Source organism: Python bivittatus, unplaced genomic scaffold, assembly GCF_059951505.1.
Source record: "Python bivittatus isolate LINGU-HERP-01145 unplaced genomic scaffold, Pbiv_v1 ctg000020_np1212, whole genome shotgun sequence".
In the NCBI taxonomy this organism is placed as follows: Eukaryota; Metazoa; Chordata; class Lepidosauria; order Squamata; family Pythonidae; genus Python; species Python bivittatus.
Window position 1 is genome coordinate 62,949,828 of NW_028277030.1, and position 14,364 is coordinate 62,964,191.

Below are 14,364 nucleotides of genomic sequence, written 5' to 3' on the forward strand. Positions count from 1 at the left end.
TTTAGTTTGCCATCATCTAAGTCTTCCTAGTCCTAATTGATCTTGTTTCTCCTCTAGAGGTACCTAGAAAAAAACCAAAGTGCTTTATCAGAAGAAATAATTCTAAAAATCTACCAACATTTCTTTTAGGCATAGTTCTATCCAGGTGAAATTTTCTGAGCCACTGAGAAATTCTGCAACTGTACATTAGAATTTTTCAACTATCACTGAATGATCATACTGAAACTGATACTTTATCTCCAACATGTTGATACCAATGCCTGCTACTACTTATTATCGCTGTATTCTTATTTTTTTTTGCCTTTTGACAGTAACTATTGTTTTGTCAATAATTGTACTTATAATATGGATTTAATAACTGATTATACAGTTATAAAATTACAGTATTCTAGTGAATAAATAGCATTTTACCACTTCAACATTTCACTTTCAGACCTGATAAAATATAATATATTGCAATTACTGTAAACGTTTAGGCTTCCTTATAGAGTCTCTATGAAACTACTGCAGTAAGATTGTTATTGTACATAGTACATGTTGTTGGAAAAAACATACAAAATAAAACAAATGCATGTCTATTTATAACTGAGAAAGACATCTTATTTGAGACTGTTACTTTTCACTTTGGCACAAAGTCAATAAAGAACTAAGAAATATCTAACCTACCCACTCATACTTAAAATAGTTCAAGATTATGTCTGTTATTTCAGTACAGTATTTCTCTGTTGTAACTGAAAACAGAGAAAGATGATTTAGACTTACATTCATCCACAATTTGTACATTTCATATACCCACAGCAGAGTTTCCAATATAATTTAAGAACTTAAGAAAAAGAGATAGGTATATTCAGAAAATTGTCACATTAAAAATCTTGCTACGTTACAGTATCTTTTAAAAAAAACCAACATATTTATATATTGTTTCTGTCCATTTAGTATTTATGTCTACAAAATAACTGATTTTCAGCTCATTTTCTTTACTGCTTTTCATAATTGATGCAGTACATTAGATAGCCCCATACTTCTGCTGCCTATTTGTCTACATAAATGTTGTTTTTGCTTAGTAGTCGATTTAAGCTTGTGCTCTCTTAGGCTTGGGGACCTCAAATGGGTATTTTATCTCTATCTTCCTTTCTCCAACTTCTGCTACAGCCAATTAAATTTGGCAGGACTTAGTTTAAAGAATATATGGAGTTCTACTTGTAGCAGATTCATGTTGCACAGCATTTTAAATTAGTAATAGTCTCCAGTAGCCTAAAGTAGAGAATGTTTTCCCAATCCCTATGACCTGAGCTTTTTAACAGAATCTGATATCTTTACATGCAAAAGCACTTACTGTACCACTTGGTTGCAGGCCTTCCTACAGTGTCAGTTTCACAATACAAGCACCACATTTACAACTCTCCACAAAGATATCTACATACAGTACACACAGAGAGAGGCAGGATTTCAGTATTATCTCTTCTCTCAGTACTGTACCATATTACCTCCTAAAATATCTGACTGGCGTTAAGTTTAGCAAGTCCCTCAAAAGTATCATGACTATTTGTATATGACAAAGGTTCCACAGACTGGGCCAGAAGATAATATCCTGATTTTTATCTGATGCTTACAATTACCCCATGCTTGAGTAGGCTAAAAAGAGAGCAACTGACCCTTTGTCACTAAAACAGCTTCACAAAGTCAACACTTTAAACGTGATCACAGTGCATGACCAACCACATCATGGATTACCATGCTGGGCGAATCAGAGCAGATTTTAGATGTGTTTAACACGTGTAACATTCCGTTCCATCCCCACCTACTTAACAAATATAAGCTGCAAGTATTCCCATTTCGAAGATGAGAAAGTGAGGGGTGTGGTCAAGATTGGCTTCTTCCTATCTCCTCTAAAGGGGGACAGGCTCTTTCTGCGTCCCCTCCATCCCAGGGAACCGGCCAGGACGCGCTTTCCCCCTCAATCCTCAAAAAGTCACCTCAAGTTTGTGGTTGATCTGGGACACCGTTTGCGCCTTGTGGCAGAGCTGCGCGAAGCAGGAGCTCAGACTGGTCATCTTCTGCCTCCCCTCGTAAGTGATGTCCGCCTGGTCTGGGTCGATTTCGCCCAACAGCAAGTCCACATCCACGAACGCCTTGTCGAATTCCTTCTCCAGCACCTCCAGCCACCGGAACATCGACAGCCCGCCGCCGCCGCCACCAGGGGAGCAGGCGGAGGAGGCCGCCGCCGCCGCCGCCCCGCCGCAGGCCCCGGAGCCCGACCCCCCGCAAGAATCCACCCCCACGCCGGACATCGCTCTGCGGGTAGCGTTCCGCTCCTGCCCCACACGCTACCGCCCAACCACCGCGGGACGCGCCCGCCCTCAGCGCTGACGAGACACGGCGGCGGCGGCGGCGTTGCCCTGCCTCGAGAAGCAGGCGGAGAAGGAACGGCGGCGCCAGAAAAAAGCGACTTGCTCCCCCAGGCGCATGCGCTAAGAAAACGACTGCGCCTCTGTCACCCGGCCGGCTGATGGAGAAACCCCTTGCAGAAGATCGGCAGTCGGCTTCTTCGGCCTGCCACAACTTAGTCTAGCTTGCCAGGGCGAGAGGGCCGATCCCCCAACTCGTCGAGCGGGGGCGAGATCCTCTTCCGCCCCAACTCGAGGACCGCACGGGCGAAGCGGCTGAGTTGGGTGCTTGGAGCCTATGATGCGAGTCGGAAACCTGTTCCGTATACTAGTCAGCGGGAGGCTTCTTGGGAAGCCCACAACAAGTTGAAATTCAGCTGGCACCTAACTTCCGACTCGTTTGCAACGTGTTCTGAAGGGAGAAAAGACATGCACATTTTGGTTGTGTTCATGAGACATATTTACTTAACGAGAGTTTATTTTTTCAATTATATGAACTTGGGGGGGAGCAGAGTCTCAAGGAGGCAGGAAACTACTTCCCTATACACACTGACCAACCACAGGGGCTGATCTGCACAGCACATTAGGCAAATATTGGACTTGGCTAGTTTGTATTTCGATCCGTTGTACGAAGACAGCCTTTTTGTATTAGTGAGAGAAACAGACACTAAGCAACGGAATAGAAAACGTCTTTCCCCAAAGCTTCAAGAGTTATTTTTAAAATGTAGCTTTCCCTGGAACCTTTTTAAACCCCTGCTAATATTGAAAATAGTTAAAAAGGGGGAAATTACATTGTTTCTAGTTTTAAGGCAAGGCTAAAGTCAAGTCCAAGAGTTCATTCCCCACAAACTTGCCTAGGTAACTGTTTTCTACACCATACCTTCATGACATTGCCTTCCTCTCTTCCTTAGCCCACAGCTGATTGTCATCTTTAGCTGCTTTAAGAGAAGTTGTTTCCCCCTTTTTTCCCAATGCAGTTTTTGCTTTAGGCATGATCTAGGTTGCTTCATTGACTACGTGGCTGATGAGGCAGTCAGAGTAGGAGACTGCCCAACTTCTACTGGCCATGTTAGGGTACCGCAGGCCCCCAGATGCCCCCACTCCCTCCAGTTGCTGGAAATTGCCCTCTATGGCCTTTTTGGCTTGGGCTGCAGGAGAAACTAGACATGGGGCTTCTGCAGAAGCATCTGCCTGAAGAATGTCTAACTTGTGCCTTCCAGAGCAGTTGTCTGATCTTACCTGGGCTCCATATAAATACAAGTTCAGTTCTTTTTTGAAAGAGTGCTAGTCATGTACTGCACAGAAGGTCAATTTAAGCAAGGAAAACTGGATTCTCTGTTACTCATTCTGGATAGCTTTCTTGCTACTTCTGCCAACAAGGGTTTTCATATGAACCATACTTTATATTGTTTTATGACTTTTTGGATGGGTGAGTGCATCTTGCCTATTTCATTCCTGCTCTGTGATATTCCACTGATTATTTTGGGGTACTGCCAGACACAAGGACACACTGGAGTCACTACTATTTTCTTGCTGCACTAGTTGAGGATGAAATTTACTTGTTATAAATCATCCCTTCATCCTGTGGCTATCCTCTGTTATTAGGCCATTTTAGGACAGTGGTTTAGCACTCTTTCAAAAGAGTGGTAATGTTTCTCAAATAGCCCAGGTCCCAGTTCAGAGCACCTCCATACATGTGAGCATACTGTTGTTTTGACAACTTGTTAGGTAAACATGGTCTTCTAAGCACCCACCTATGCCTTTGCCCAACCTTGCTCCACATTAGGGAGGGTGATTGGTAGTTTTCCTGTTGGCAGATTTATTTATTAATCCAGTTTATATGGGTGCCCATCTATTCAAGAAACCTGGATGGCAAACAAGATAAGGCAGTTCTATTAAACAAAGCCGCCTGCGTAACAGGGTATTGAGGCTTAGTAAAAGCACAAAACCACTAATCACATATACCTGCACCAGAGTCCTCATGCTAACATTCTGACCTCAATGCCGGGGGAAAGAACCAGGTCTTCACAGCCTTGCAAAAGACTGGTCTCATTCCTGTGGCAGAATAGGGCTGACAATCTGGGCAGTAAATTTTATGCTGGTTCAAGGACCAGTGGATCACATTTTTAATGTGAATTTCTGATTATGCCCTAAGAAGCTGCTACTAAAAACAAAACCTGTACAACCACATGGCAGAGGAACGTCATATCTCTTTTCTGCCAGTCAGTGTACCTATGATATATCAGTCCTAGTTGCAGAGGTAGAAGTTTACCACCTTTCACAAGCAATACAGAAATGCAGCCACATACTAGAGGATGATTTTGTTGGTAAACATATAGCAAGTTAAGGACACAACTTTTTCAAAAAAAAATAGAAGGAATAGAAAGGAATTAAGGTAATAGTGCTATTGAGAAGCTGAGCTAAAATAATGGAAGCTAGATAAAGTAGTGTTATTAGTGTCCACTACTGATCCCCCAGACTAACAGAAGATACTGATGTTTACAAAGGTAAAAGTAAAAATCCCCTCCAGCTGAGTTTAACTGCTGGTGGCAACATGGCCACATCCTTACAGTGTTCTTGGTAGAAATATGGGAGCAGTTTATCATTGCCTTCTTCCAGGATTTTGTTTTTTGTTTTATATATATATATATATATATATATATATATATATATATATATATATACACACACACATACACACACACACACACACGCATACATACATACATACATACATAACAAAATCCTTTTGTTTATATATACACACACATTAAAAAAGGATATATATATTATACATATATTTAAAAAATCCTGGAAGAAGATAAAATAGTGACTGTGCTTATGATTTTACTTCAACTTTCCTTTGCTTTACAGCATCACAAGGATACAGCCCCAAACAGCCAGGTGAGCCCAAACAGCGGGGAAAGTTTCTAGAACTTGACTCCTAAGGAAGCCATGTAAAAGGGCTAATCTTATAGCCCTTTTCCCACACTCCTCTGCCCTTTGGAATGCTCACCCCAGTGCTGGGATAATTAGGAAGAAGAGAATTGATGTTTGTATTTACATTCATTGCAGAGGAACGGATTACGAGAGAGTAAGTAGGCACACAATGGGGAATACACATCAGAAGGAATCCAGCTGTTTGCTTAGAGGCAACAAAAGCCTTTAGTGTGAAACTGATTTAAAGTCTTCTCAGTTATAGGTAGTATCTGCAATCTGGCTAATTGAGGTCACGGAGCTGAGCTTGTTAACTTGGAGTTAGCACTTTTTATTTTTTATTTTTATTTATTATTAAATTTGTATGCCGCCCATCTCCCCCAATGGGTGAATCTGGGCAGCTCACAATTAAAATCAAAAACCTATAAACAATTAAAAATACCCCATAAATAATTAAGATTAATCAGTTAAAAATCAACTATAAAAACAAACACTATACATTTTTAGGGAAGTTCTGCACTGCAGAGAAAAGCAGCTCAGGAAGAAATAGCTTGTTTAAGCAATCTCTCCACTCTGCAAGGGGGAGGGAAAGAAAAAAAAAAACAGGTCAAGCACAGGACAATGCATACTAACGGACTATAATGGCAAACGTGACTGAGAGATACACTGAAGGTCGTAAATGTGGGCATTGGTTGCAAAGTTACTTTTTCATCACCACTGTAACTTTGAATGATCACTGCCTGAGTCAGTTGCTAAGCGAGGTCTACCTGTATCACATCTTCCTTCTCTGCTACTGTAGTTTTATATCATGTTTACTTGCAAGACCACATATCTCCAAATGAACCTGCCCATCCCATAAGTTCCAGCAGGCTGGGCATGCTCTGGGTCTCTTCTATAAAACAATGTAATCTGGTAGGACCCAGAAGCCTTCACTGTCATGGCATCTATCCTCAGCTTACCTTCCTCTCCTCAAGATTCAGGTAGCCCTGACCCTGCTGATGTTTTGGCCTTGAAAACCTGGCTTTCCCTCTAATCATTGGGCCAGGGTGGTGGATAAGTTTATCTGCAATGGTTGGATATGGAATAATTGTGGGCTGGCCTCAGCTGTGTCATGTTCCTAGAAGTGCAATTGTGAGTTGAGTAGTCATATAAATTGATTGACTGATTAACTGATTACATAAATAAATACATACTTTTAAACCACAGAAAAGGATACTACTGTCACCAAAAATTACTACCTGGTAGCAAATGTGTGTTACTTGGGCTGCAGAGATAGAAAAAAATATACTGTAGTGTTACTAGCACTACATACAAGTAATTCAGTTCATACTCATATATGTGTACCTAGAAATAGAGATGTGCAAAATATTCATACAGGGAAGACGATGCAGTTTTGGGTGATCCACACCCAAACCCAAACCTGCAGATTTCTGATGTTTTGATCCATGCACAGAACCCAAGAGGAGTGCTTTGTTCTAAACAGATGTGTTTTGGGTGGAGCAGAGAAAAATCTAAGGACATTGGTGGCCAAGGGGAGGCAAGAGAAAGAAAAGAAAGAAAGATGGGCACGCTGATGGGCTGTGTTGCAGTAGGATATAATTGGTGGCTAAGTAGAGGGAAGGAGGGCTCCGGTGGGGTGGGTGGGTAGAGGGCTGTCAGACTGGTAGGGCACATCATAATGGGAGCTACAGAGGGAAAGGGTTGACATGCACCAGCCATGGCCTATTCATCCATTCAGGATTCTGTTTTGTCCCAAACCCAAAATAATCAAACATTCCAGGTTTTAGTTCTGCTAAACTGTGACTGATCTCAAATCATTTGGCAGAACTATTGACATACAGTGTTTTGTTCAGGGTTTGAAACTTTTTTTTCCTTGGTTCAGCACACCCATATCCAGAAGCAATTTATATTCAAGCATGCCTTTAACTACATCCTTAAACAAATGGAGCCCTGGCTTTAATACCAGAATGGTTGTGACTTGTTTGCTGGCTGGAAGGACAACCCAGTCCTCCTAGACAGACTGTGCAAAGAAGTAGCTTTCTTTGAATGGTTTGGAATGCCTTTATATGTAGAGGGGACCAGCATTTACACATGATAAGACAACAAATTCCTTGTCATATACAGCACACATTGAAACAGCATGACATTCCCATGTAGCAAAGATTTTTATCACTCACAGGTGCAGTTCATTCAAATACCAAAGTCCAAGGACAAACCTCTGCTCAACACTTAAACAAACACACACACATACACATACATACAATATGCTGCCTTCCACTTAAATGTTCTAACTTGCCATGTATTAAACTCCTTTATATATTAACTTTCCAACACAGTTCTCCCCCCCCCCCGCACTCTATTTAATTTTGGAAGAAGAAATTTTCTCCACAGACTTCATTAAAACCATGTTGTAAGCAAGAGTCTGAACATTTAAACCTTTCTGGTGATTTGGGACCTTGAAAGCCAGTTCAATAGCTAGAAACTCCTGGGTTATGGCTGTTCATCACAAGGTGGACTTCTTTCTAGTTTATGAATAAGATGTAAGGTACAGCCTGTACTAGAGGAAGAACTGCTGGTAAAGAACAAGGGAACAGAAAATAGACAACACTTGTAACATCTTGTCCCTGGGTCTGGATGCAAAGTAGATGTTTCTGAGTGGGTGGGGCTGCCTAAATGCACAGTCCTCAGTTTCCCCACCCAAGAGAGAATGCAGTGTCTGTATTTTTCCACTTCTGGTTTGTACATATATTTCATATGTCTAAATATGGACTTGTGATTATGAGGAAATATTTACATACTGGATTTTTCTTTGAGGCAACTGTAATGAGTACAAGAGTTTGGTCAGGAATCAACAGATGATGAGGCAAAGTAGTAAATTAGCCTTTTAATATTTTTAGCTTGTTCACACAATATAGTAAGCTATTATATGGTATGTCTGCTTTTGCCTTAGTATGATGTGTGAACCCAATTTGTGGCTTCTTCAGTAAACCACATTCAAGCAAATTATATTTTGGTACAGTGTGTGAAACAGGTTGTTGGTTTCCTAACAGGAAATGCTGTGTATGTCTACTCAAAGTAAATTATTTCTATGAGGTTCACTTCCAAGGAAGTTAGTATAAATGTAAGGTCCTGAAAACAACAAAGAAGGCATGCATGTTATTTTGCACAAGACTTGCAAATTTTTAACCCTCAAAAGTAACTTTCTTGTCAATAACAAGTATTATGAGAGACCGCTTTAAAAACAGCAGACATAATTGTTTTCTTCTAAATCCTATGACTGGAAAGGTTTTCTTGATGATTTTTAACATAGGGTCATAAAACATCCAAATATTTTATAGCCCTTTATAAAATAGCTCTTTATCTTTCTTCCCAACTCATTCTGTAGTCAGTGTCACATTTAACCACAACAGGAAAGTGCAGTAATAGAACTGTTTGCTGATTAGATTCCAGGCAATAAATCAGATCAATTTTCCAGCCAGCCAAAATAAAGGTTCTTTATAATTGTTTAAACTCTTGCTGTTTGTGAAGCCTCCTAATTTTCTAACCTAGCCAAATTGAAAAATTGTCTTTTCTGCCTCCCCATCATCTCAACCACAAAAATAGAACAAGCAGTTGTATTTTTTTTTTTTTCAGATATTATGGTATAAAAGAGCAACTAGAGCCGCAGTTCATTTTGCAGATGACCCTTGCAGACATGGCTCAGCTGGATGCATTTTAGCAAAATGCAGCTGATTTATGTTTTACTTCATCTTTCCAGGGCTGGAATCCCCACCTGCCCATGAAAATGCAGCTGTGACTTGGCAAGGAGTGTGCAGTGCTACCAAGTTGGAGAAGTCCCTAAAGAGATTCCTTCAGCTATCAGGAAAATTCATATTAGCTACAGCAAGATCAGACATCTCCAGGCAGGATGGTTTCCTTACCAATGAACCTGCACATCCCAGAGGTTGACCAGGTGAAAAAGAGGACAGAGTTGTTATATGCTTAGCAGTTAAACAGAATAGAATTTTTGAGAGGAATGTTTTTATAGGCTGTCCCTCACTTGCTATAACTATGGTGTGGATGTGCCCTAGTAACTACTTTTTTCCCCTTCATCTCATAATATTGCCTTCATCTCATTCCCAGCCAATACTTATGGCAGGTCCATTTGTCCTTAACAGTTTTAATTTTAAAGTAATGTTTTTCTTCTCCTAGCACATTTTTTGCCATGGATAAAAACTAGGATGGCATTTGGCAATGTGGTTAATGACATAGTCAGGGCTGAAATCTGCAAAGGTCCTGATGGACACTTTAGCTTGCTGTTTATTTAAATTGTTTTCTTCTCCAGGCACTAGGAACTGCCCAACATGGCTATTTTCCTTGGGCTGCAAGAAAGCCTACATACCTGTCTTCCACAAAGCCATGTGCCTGCATAACGTCTGACAGCACTTTCCATAACACGTGTCAGGGCTTGTGTGAGCAGCTTATGGATGCTGGTTTAGTGGTACAGTGGTACCTCGGGTCACGAACGCTTCTGTTCATGAACAATTCAGTTTGTGACCAGCACCGTTTGCAAAATTTTGCTTCCGTTCGCGAACTCCGCATCAGGTGACGAACAGGATCCGCGGCCATTTTCCCTGCCGTGACACGTGGTCGTGGCTTCCTGTAGGCGAGGGGGACTCTCCCTCCAAACAATAACCGCCTCCCCACCCGCCTTCCTGTCCTCCACGCCAGAAGTCGCCTCAAGCAAGGTTAGTGTTCTCTCTCTTCGTACTGTACTGTACTGTACTTTGTTTCTTATTTTTGTGGTTTAAAAAAAATACATATGGTTCAGAACGGATTAACCGTATTTACACTGAACCTTATGGGAAAATTTGATTCGGGTCGCAACCAATTCGGGTCGTGACCAGAGTCGCGGAACAAATTAAGTTCATGAACCGAGGTACCACTGTATTTGGAAAATATGCTAGTTCTGTACTACACAGAAAGCTGATTTAAACTAGGAAAGAGAGCTAGTCATGTATTGCTAATTCTGTCAGTATTTGATACATCACATTTTAAAGATGCTTTGCTGACAAGTGATTTTTATTGTTTTTATTATTTTATTATTTTTAATATGTCTGAAGACTCATGCAAGAATGATACAACTATTGCTATAACTGATCTGCTTTAAGGCTTCTTGATTAGTTCTAATAAAGTTATTACCCCACTATGGATTTTGGTCATTTGAATTTAATAAGTCCCACTGAACTTGAAGGGATATACTTCTGTGTAAGCCTCTTTAGAGAATTGTGTTGCCTATTCCCACTGATTCTATACCAGTTTAGTCAAAAGTAAATTTCAGAAAATTCAATTGTATGTATTTTCAGTTACTGTATGCTTAGAAGTGTTATAAAGGTGTTCATATATTTTATAATAAGCCTCTAGAGGGCCCCAGCTTGCCATGGAACTGCAGTAGCACAACATCCCAGTTTGGCAAGATTATGCTCAGTATTTTGGTGCTCTTGCATAACTCTTTTCCATGTGAATGGGATTTGAATAAATAAATGTCCTGATAATACATGCCCATTCTGTGGAAGCAGATGATTGGTGAATTAGTTCTATATGGCTTTTGTCTTTAGATTGTTGACATTCACAAAATGCCTGCCCTTGAAGAATTTGTCCTTGTCTGCAGTGGGACAGAATCAGTAGAAATTAATACTTTCAAAGATTTGGATGCCTTGAAGATCCTGGAACACTGGAAGAATAAACTAACTCACATACCTACTTCCCTTCCAGAAAATCTTGAAATACTGAAACTTGCTGACAATTTAATAAGTGTTCTACATGAATCTGATTTTGAAGGTTTATACAAAGCAATCTGATTTTGATGTTTCCTTTTAGTACACTTTCCTCCTTTATTAGTTTACAGAGCTTGACTTTGGATGGAAATAATATGGAATCTGTCCCTGGATCATTGCATCTTCCCAACCTAAAGTATCTTAGCATGAAGAATAATAAACTGCAATCTTTTTCAAGAAGCTCGTTCACATCTCTTCATAATCTGCTTAATTTCTTAATTTAAATGGTAATCTACTGACAGATGTTCCTTCTGATCTGCTAAAAACTTTATTGCCATTGAAGCTGGAAAGGAACCAGCTGAAAGTGCTAAAATCTGGAGACGTGAAACAATCAACAAATTTGTCAAACCTCTGCCTGTCTGAAAACCAGCTTTCATCTGTTGATGGTGTGCAGCTTCTTTCAGGCTTAACAAGGCTGGAGCTACCAAAGAACGAACTCCAAACAATACCACTCAGCTTGCCAGTCACACTACAGGAAATTGATTTTACAAATAATCTGATTGGGAGTATAAAAGTACAAGAATTTCAGGATCTACAAAACCTCAACCATTTGTTCCTTGACAATAATATTGTTACCTCATTTGAAGATGGAGGACTTCAAAAATGTATACTGCTGTCTAATTTAGCATTTGAACAAAATCAGTTTAATACTATTCCACTAAAGTAAGTGACTAACAAAGGCACACAGTCTGTCAGGATTCTGGAATTAAAAAACAAAGAAGTCCACAAAACTATTTCCCAGGACTGAAAAGCAAATTTAATCAGTGCATATGCATAGCATTCAAGAGGAAAAGTATAAGGAAAAGATGGTCTTACAACTTTCCAGATGTTAACAGACACGAACTCCCATCAGCAGTAGCTGTGGGTCAGGGATCATGGTCATCATCTTATTTATATATTTTAAAAAATATTAGTTGTGCCCCTGCAAAATTATATTACAAGGTTGGGGACTGTGAAAGCCAGTTTGGTGTACTGTTTAAAATATGAGACTAGGTTTGGATAGACTAGATGCTCTGAGTGGTGTGCTCCTAGGACTATCAGTCCAATAACATTGTGCTATTCTATTTGTCCTAATTCTATTTTTATGTACATATGCGTGTGCGCGCACACATGTGCATATATGTGCAAAGGAAAAGAATACCAGAATGTTCAAACATTTCCTTTGCAATTTTGTTGTTGTTCAGTCGTTAAGTTGTGTCCAACTCTTCGTGACCCCATGAACCATATCGCACCAGGCCTTCCTGTCCTTCACTGCCTCCCTAAGTTTGCTCAGTTTCATGCTCATTGCTTCAGTGATGCTATCTAACCATCTCATCTCTGCCGCCCTCTTCTCCTTTTGCCTTCAATCTTTCCCAGCATCAGGGTCTTTTCCAAAGAGTCCTCTCTTCGCATTAGGTGACCAAAGTATCTGAGCTTGAGCTTGAGCTTCATTATCAATTTGCAATTAGAAGATGACATTGATTGAACTGTGTACTGTTCCATGAATGAAGCAGAATGAATGCAATAAAAGCATCATCTGGAAATAATTGCAGATTAAAAGCCTCCCTCAGAAATGACATTTACTAGGTGACTTTGGCACATGTTTGAACTTAAGCTTCTTGGGAAAATAATACTTCCATTGATCACTAGTTACATAGCTTGAACGTCATGGCGGAATCAGGAAATATCTGTGCAATAAACATTGTACAGTACATTTAGTATATTGTTTGTAATATAAATACTATACATTCAGTTTCAGGGTTGAAGAACTTAGTTTGCCCTCTAAAACAAAAAACTGAGCTGCCAGAGGCTGAGTTCCTGAAAACTAATTCATATTATGCCATGAAATTTTAGAAATGAAAGTACCATGGCTCAAATTACAACCTAGTTTGGTTTATAGTCCAAAAGCTCCTGTTGGCTAGGAAGCTAAGTGGGTGGCATGTCACTTACTTCTCATTGTAATGACAGGTTATTGTGTGGATAAATAGTTGGTTAGCTTAAAGGAGTTATAGAAGTGATAAACAATATTTTTCTTTTTTTCCTTCAGACTCTCAGATAGTCTAACCAGACTGGACCTAAAAGGAAATAATGTATAAAGTATTAAAGAGCAAGAATTAACACATTTAAGACATCTAAAGGTGTTAAACTGTGGAACAATAAGATCCGTTCTCGATTATAATCTCTTTAAACATTTGCCTCATCTCAGATACTTGCATCTAGATGGCAATGCATGCAACTGTACTTGTGAACTCCTCCAAACCAGAAGTATACTCACATCAAAGGCACAGAGGTCAAGGGGGGTCAGTGTACATCACCAGCAGAAAGCCAGGGTGAGAGCTGGATGTCTTCAAGAACAATCTTATTTTATTTATTTTATTTTATGTATTATATTTATATAACTGCCCACATAAAAGTGATCTTACATAAAAGTGACTCTTGCATTTGTCTGTATGTAAGAATCTTTATTCTATGGAAGAGGGAAAAGAAATAAGCAAGCATGCAAATGATGATATTTCCCATCTCAGAGTAAATATGGATGATTATGAAATAGATTAAGGGCAATCTAAGATACACTTCTGTAGGTATCTTTCCTCTAATGTGAATTTAATTCAGTCCTATTCAAGATCAGAGACTTTCCTGTTTCATTGTATGGAATCTAAATCAACTGTTCCGAAGCATAGTTGAAAGTAAGTAGTGCAGTTGTATTTAGGATCTGCTTGATTATCCTATTTGCATCAAATCAGGCTACTACAGTCTCTTTTCTAAAACTTCAGGATAATACAAAGCTAGTGCTGCACTGGTTAGTGATATTAGCAATATTCATTAAAATGTGTATAAATAATTAGTATACGAATGTGTGCATGCATCAATGGAGCACCTTTGAAGAGTATACTTTTCTAAGAAACATCTTGCTGTGCATTTATGAGATGACAAGTGATAAATAAGGATGCAAATATACAGAAGTTTGCAGTACACAAATTTTCTTATTGTTTTAATCCAGTGCATATTGACTCCTACAGTTCACGTTCACTCCTGATAAGAAATGCACCATTACAGGAGGTTTTTGTCTAATTGATTTTCCCAAGTTTGCAATCCAGTTTGAGCAAGAAGCAGATAAAGCAACCAGCCAGATATTTTGGTGTGCTGTTTAATCGATGGGCACATGGTGACCAAGCCACCGGAACTTTAACAATTCACACACGTCTGCCACTAGATGTCGCAGTAAAACATTAAATCCGTCTGTA

At 39.7% G+C, this 14,364-nt stretch overlaps 1 protein-coding gene and 1 pseudogene across 5 annotated transcripts in view; one reads left to right on the forward strand and one right to left on the reverse strand.

The window, feature by feature from the left end:
• The window catches only part of GOPC (golgi associated PDZ and coiled-coil motif containing), a 48,905-nt gene extending 46,451 nt beyond the window's left edge, over positions 1-2,454 (reverse strand). For 4 of the 5 annotated variants that reach the window (XR_015795980.1, XR_003085181.2, XM_088139905.1 and 1 more), the window contains exon 1: positions 1,977-2,454. Coding sequence is in view for 3 of the 5 variants with exons in the window: in XM_088139905.1 (XP_087996031.1) it covers positions 1,977-2,291 (315 nt within the window). In the remaining 2 variants the exon portion in view is untranslated. The remainder of the gene's footprint in view (positions 1-1,976) is intronic. The other variant, XM_088139899.1, reaches the window with a different exon arrangement.
• Positions 2,455-9,046: 6,592 nt separating this feature from the next.
• LOC112541147 (nephrocan-like) lies at positions 9,047-13,675 on the forward strand (annotated as a pseudogene).
• Positions 13,676-14,364: the final 689 nt, after the last annotated feature.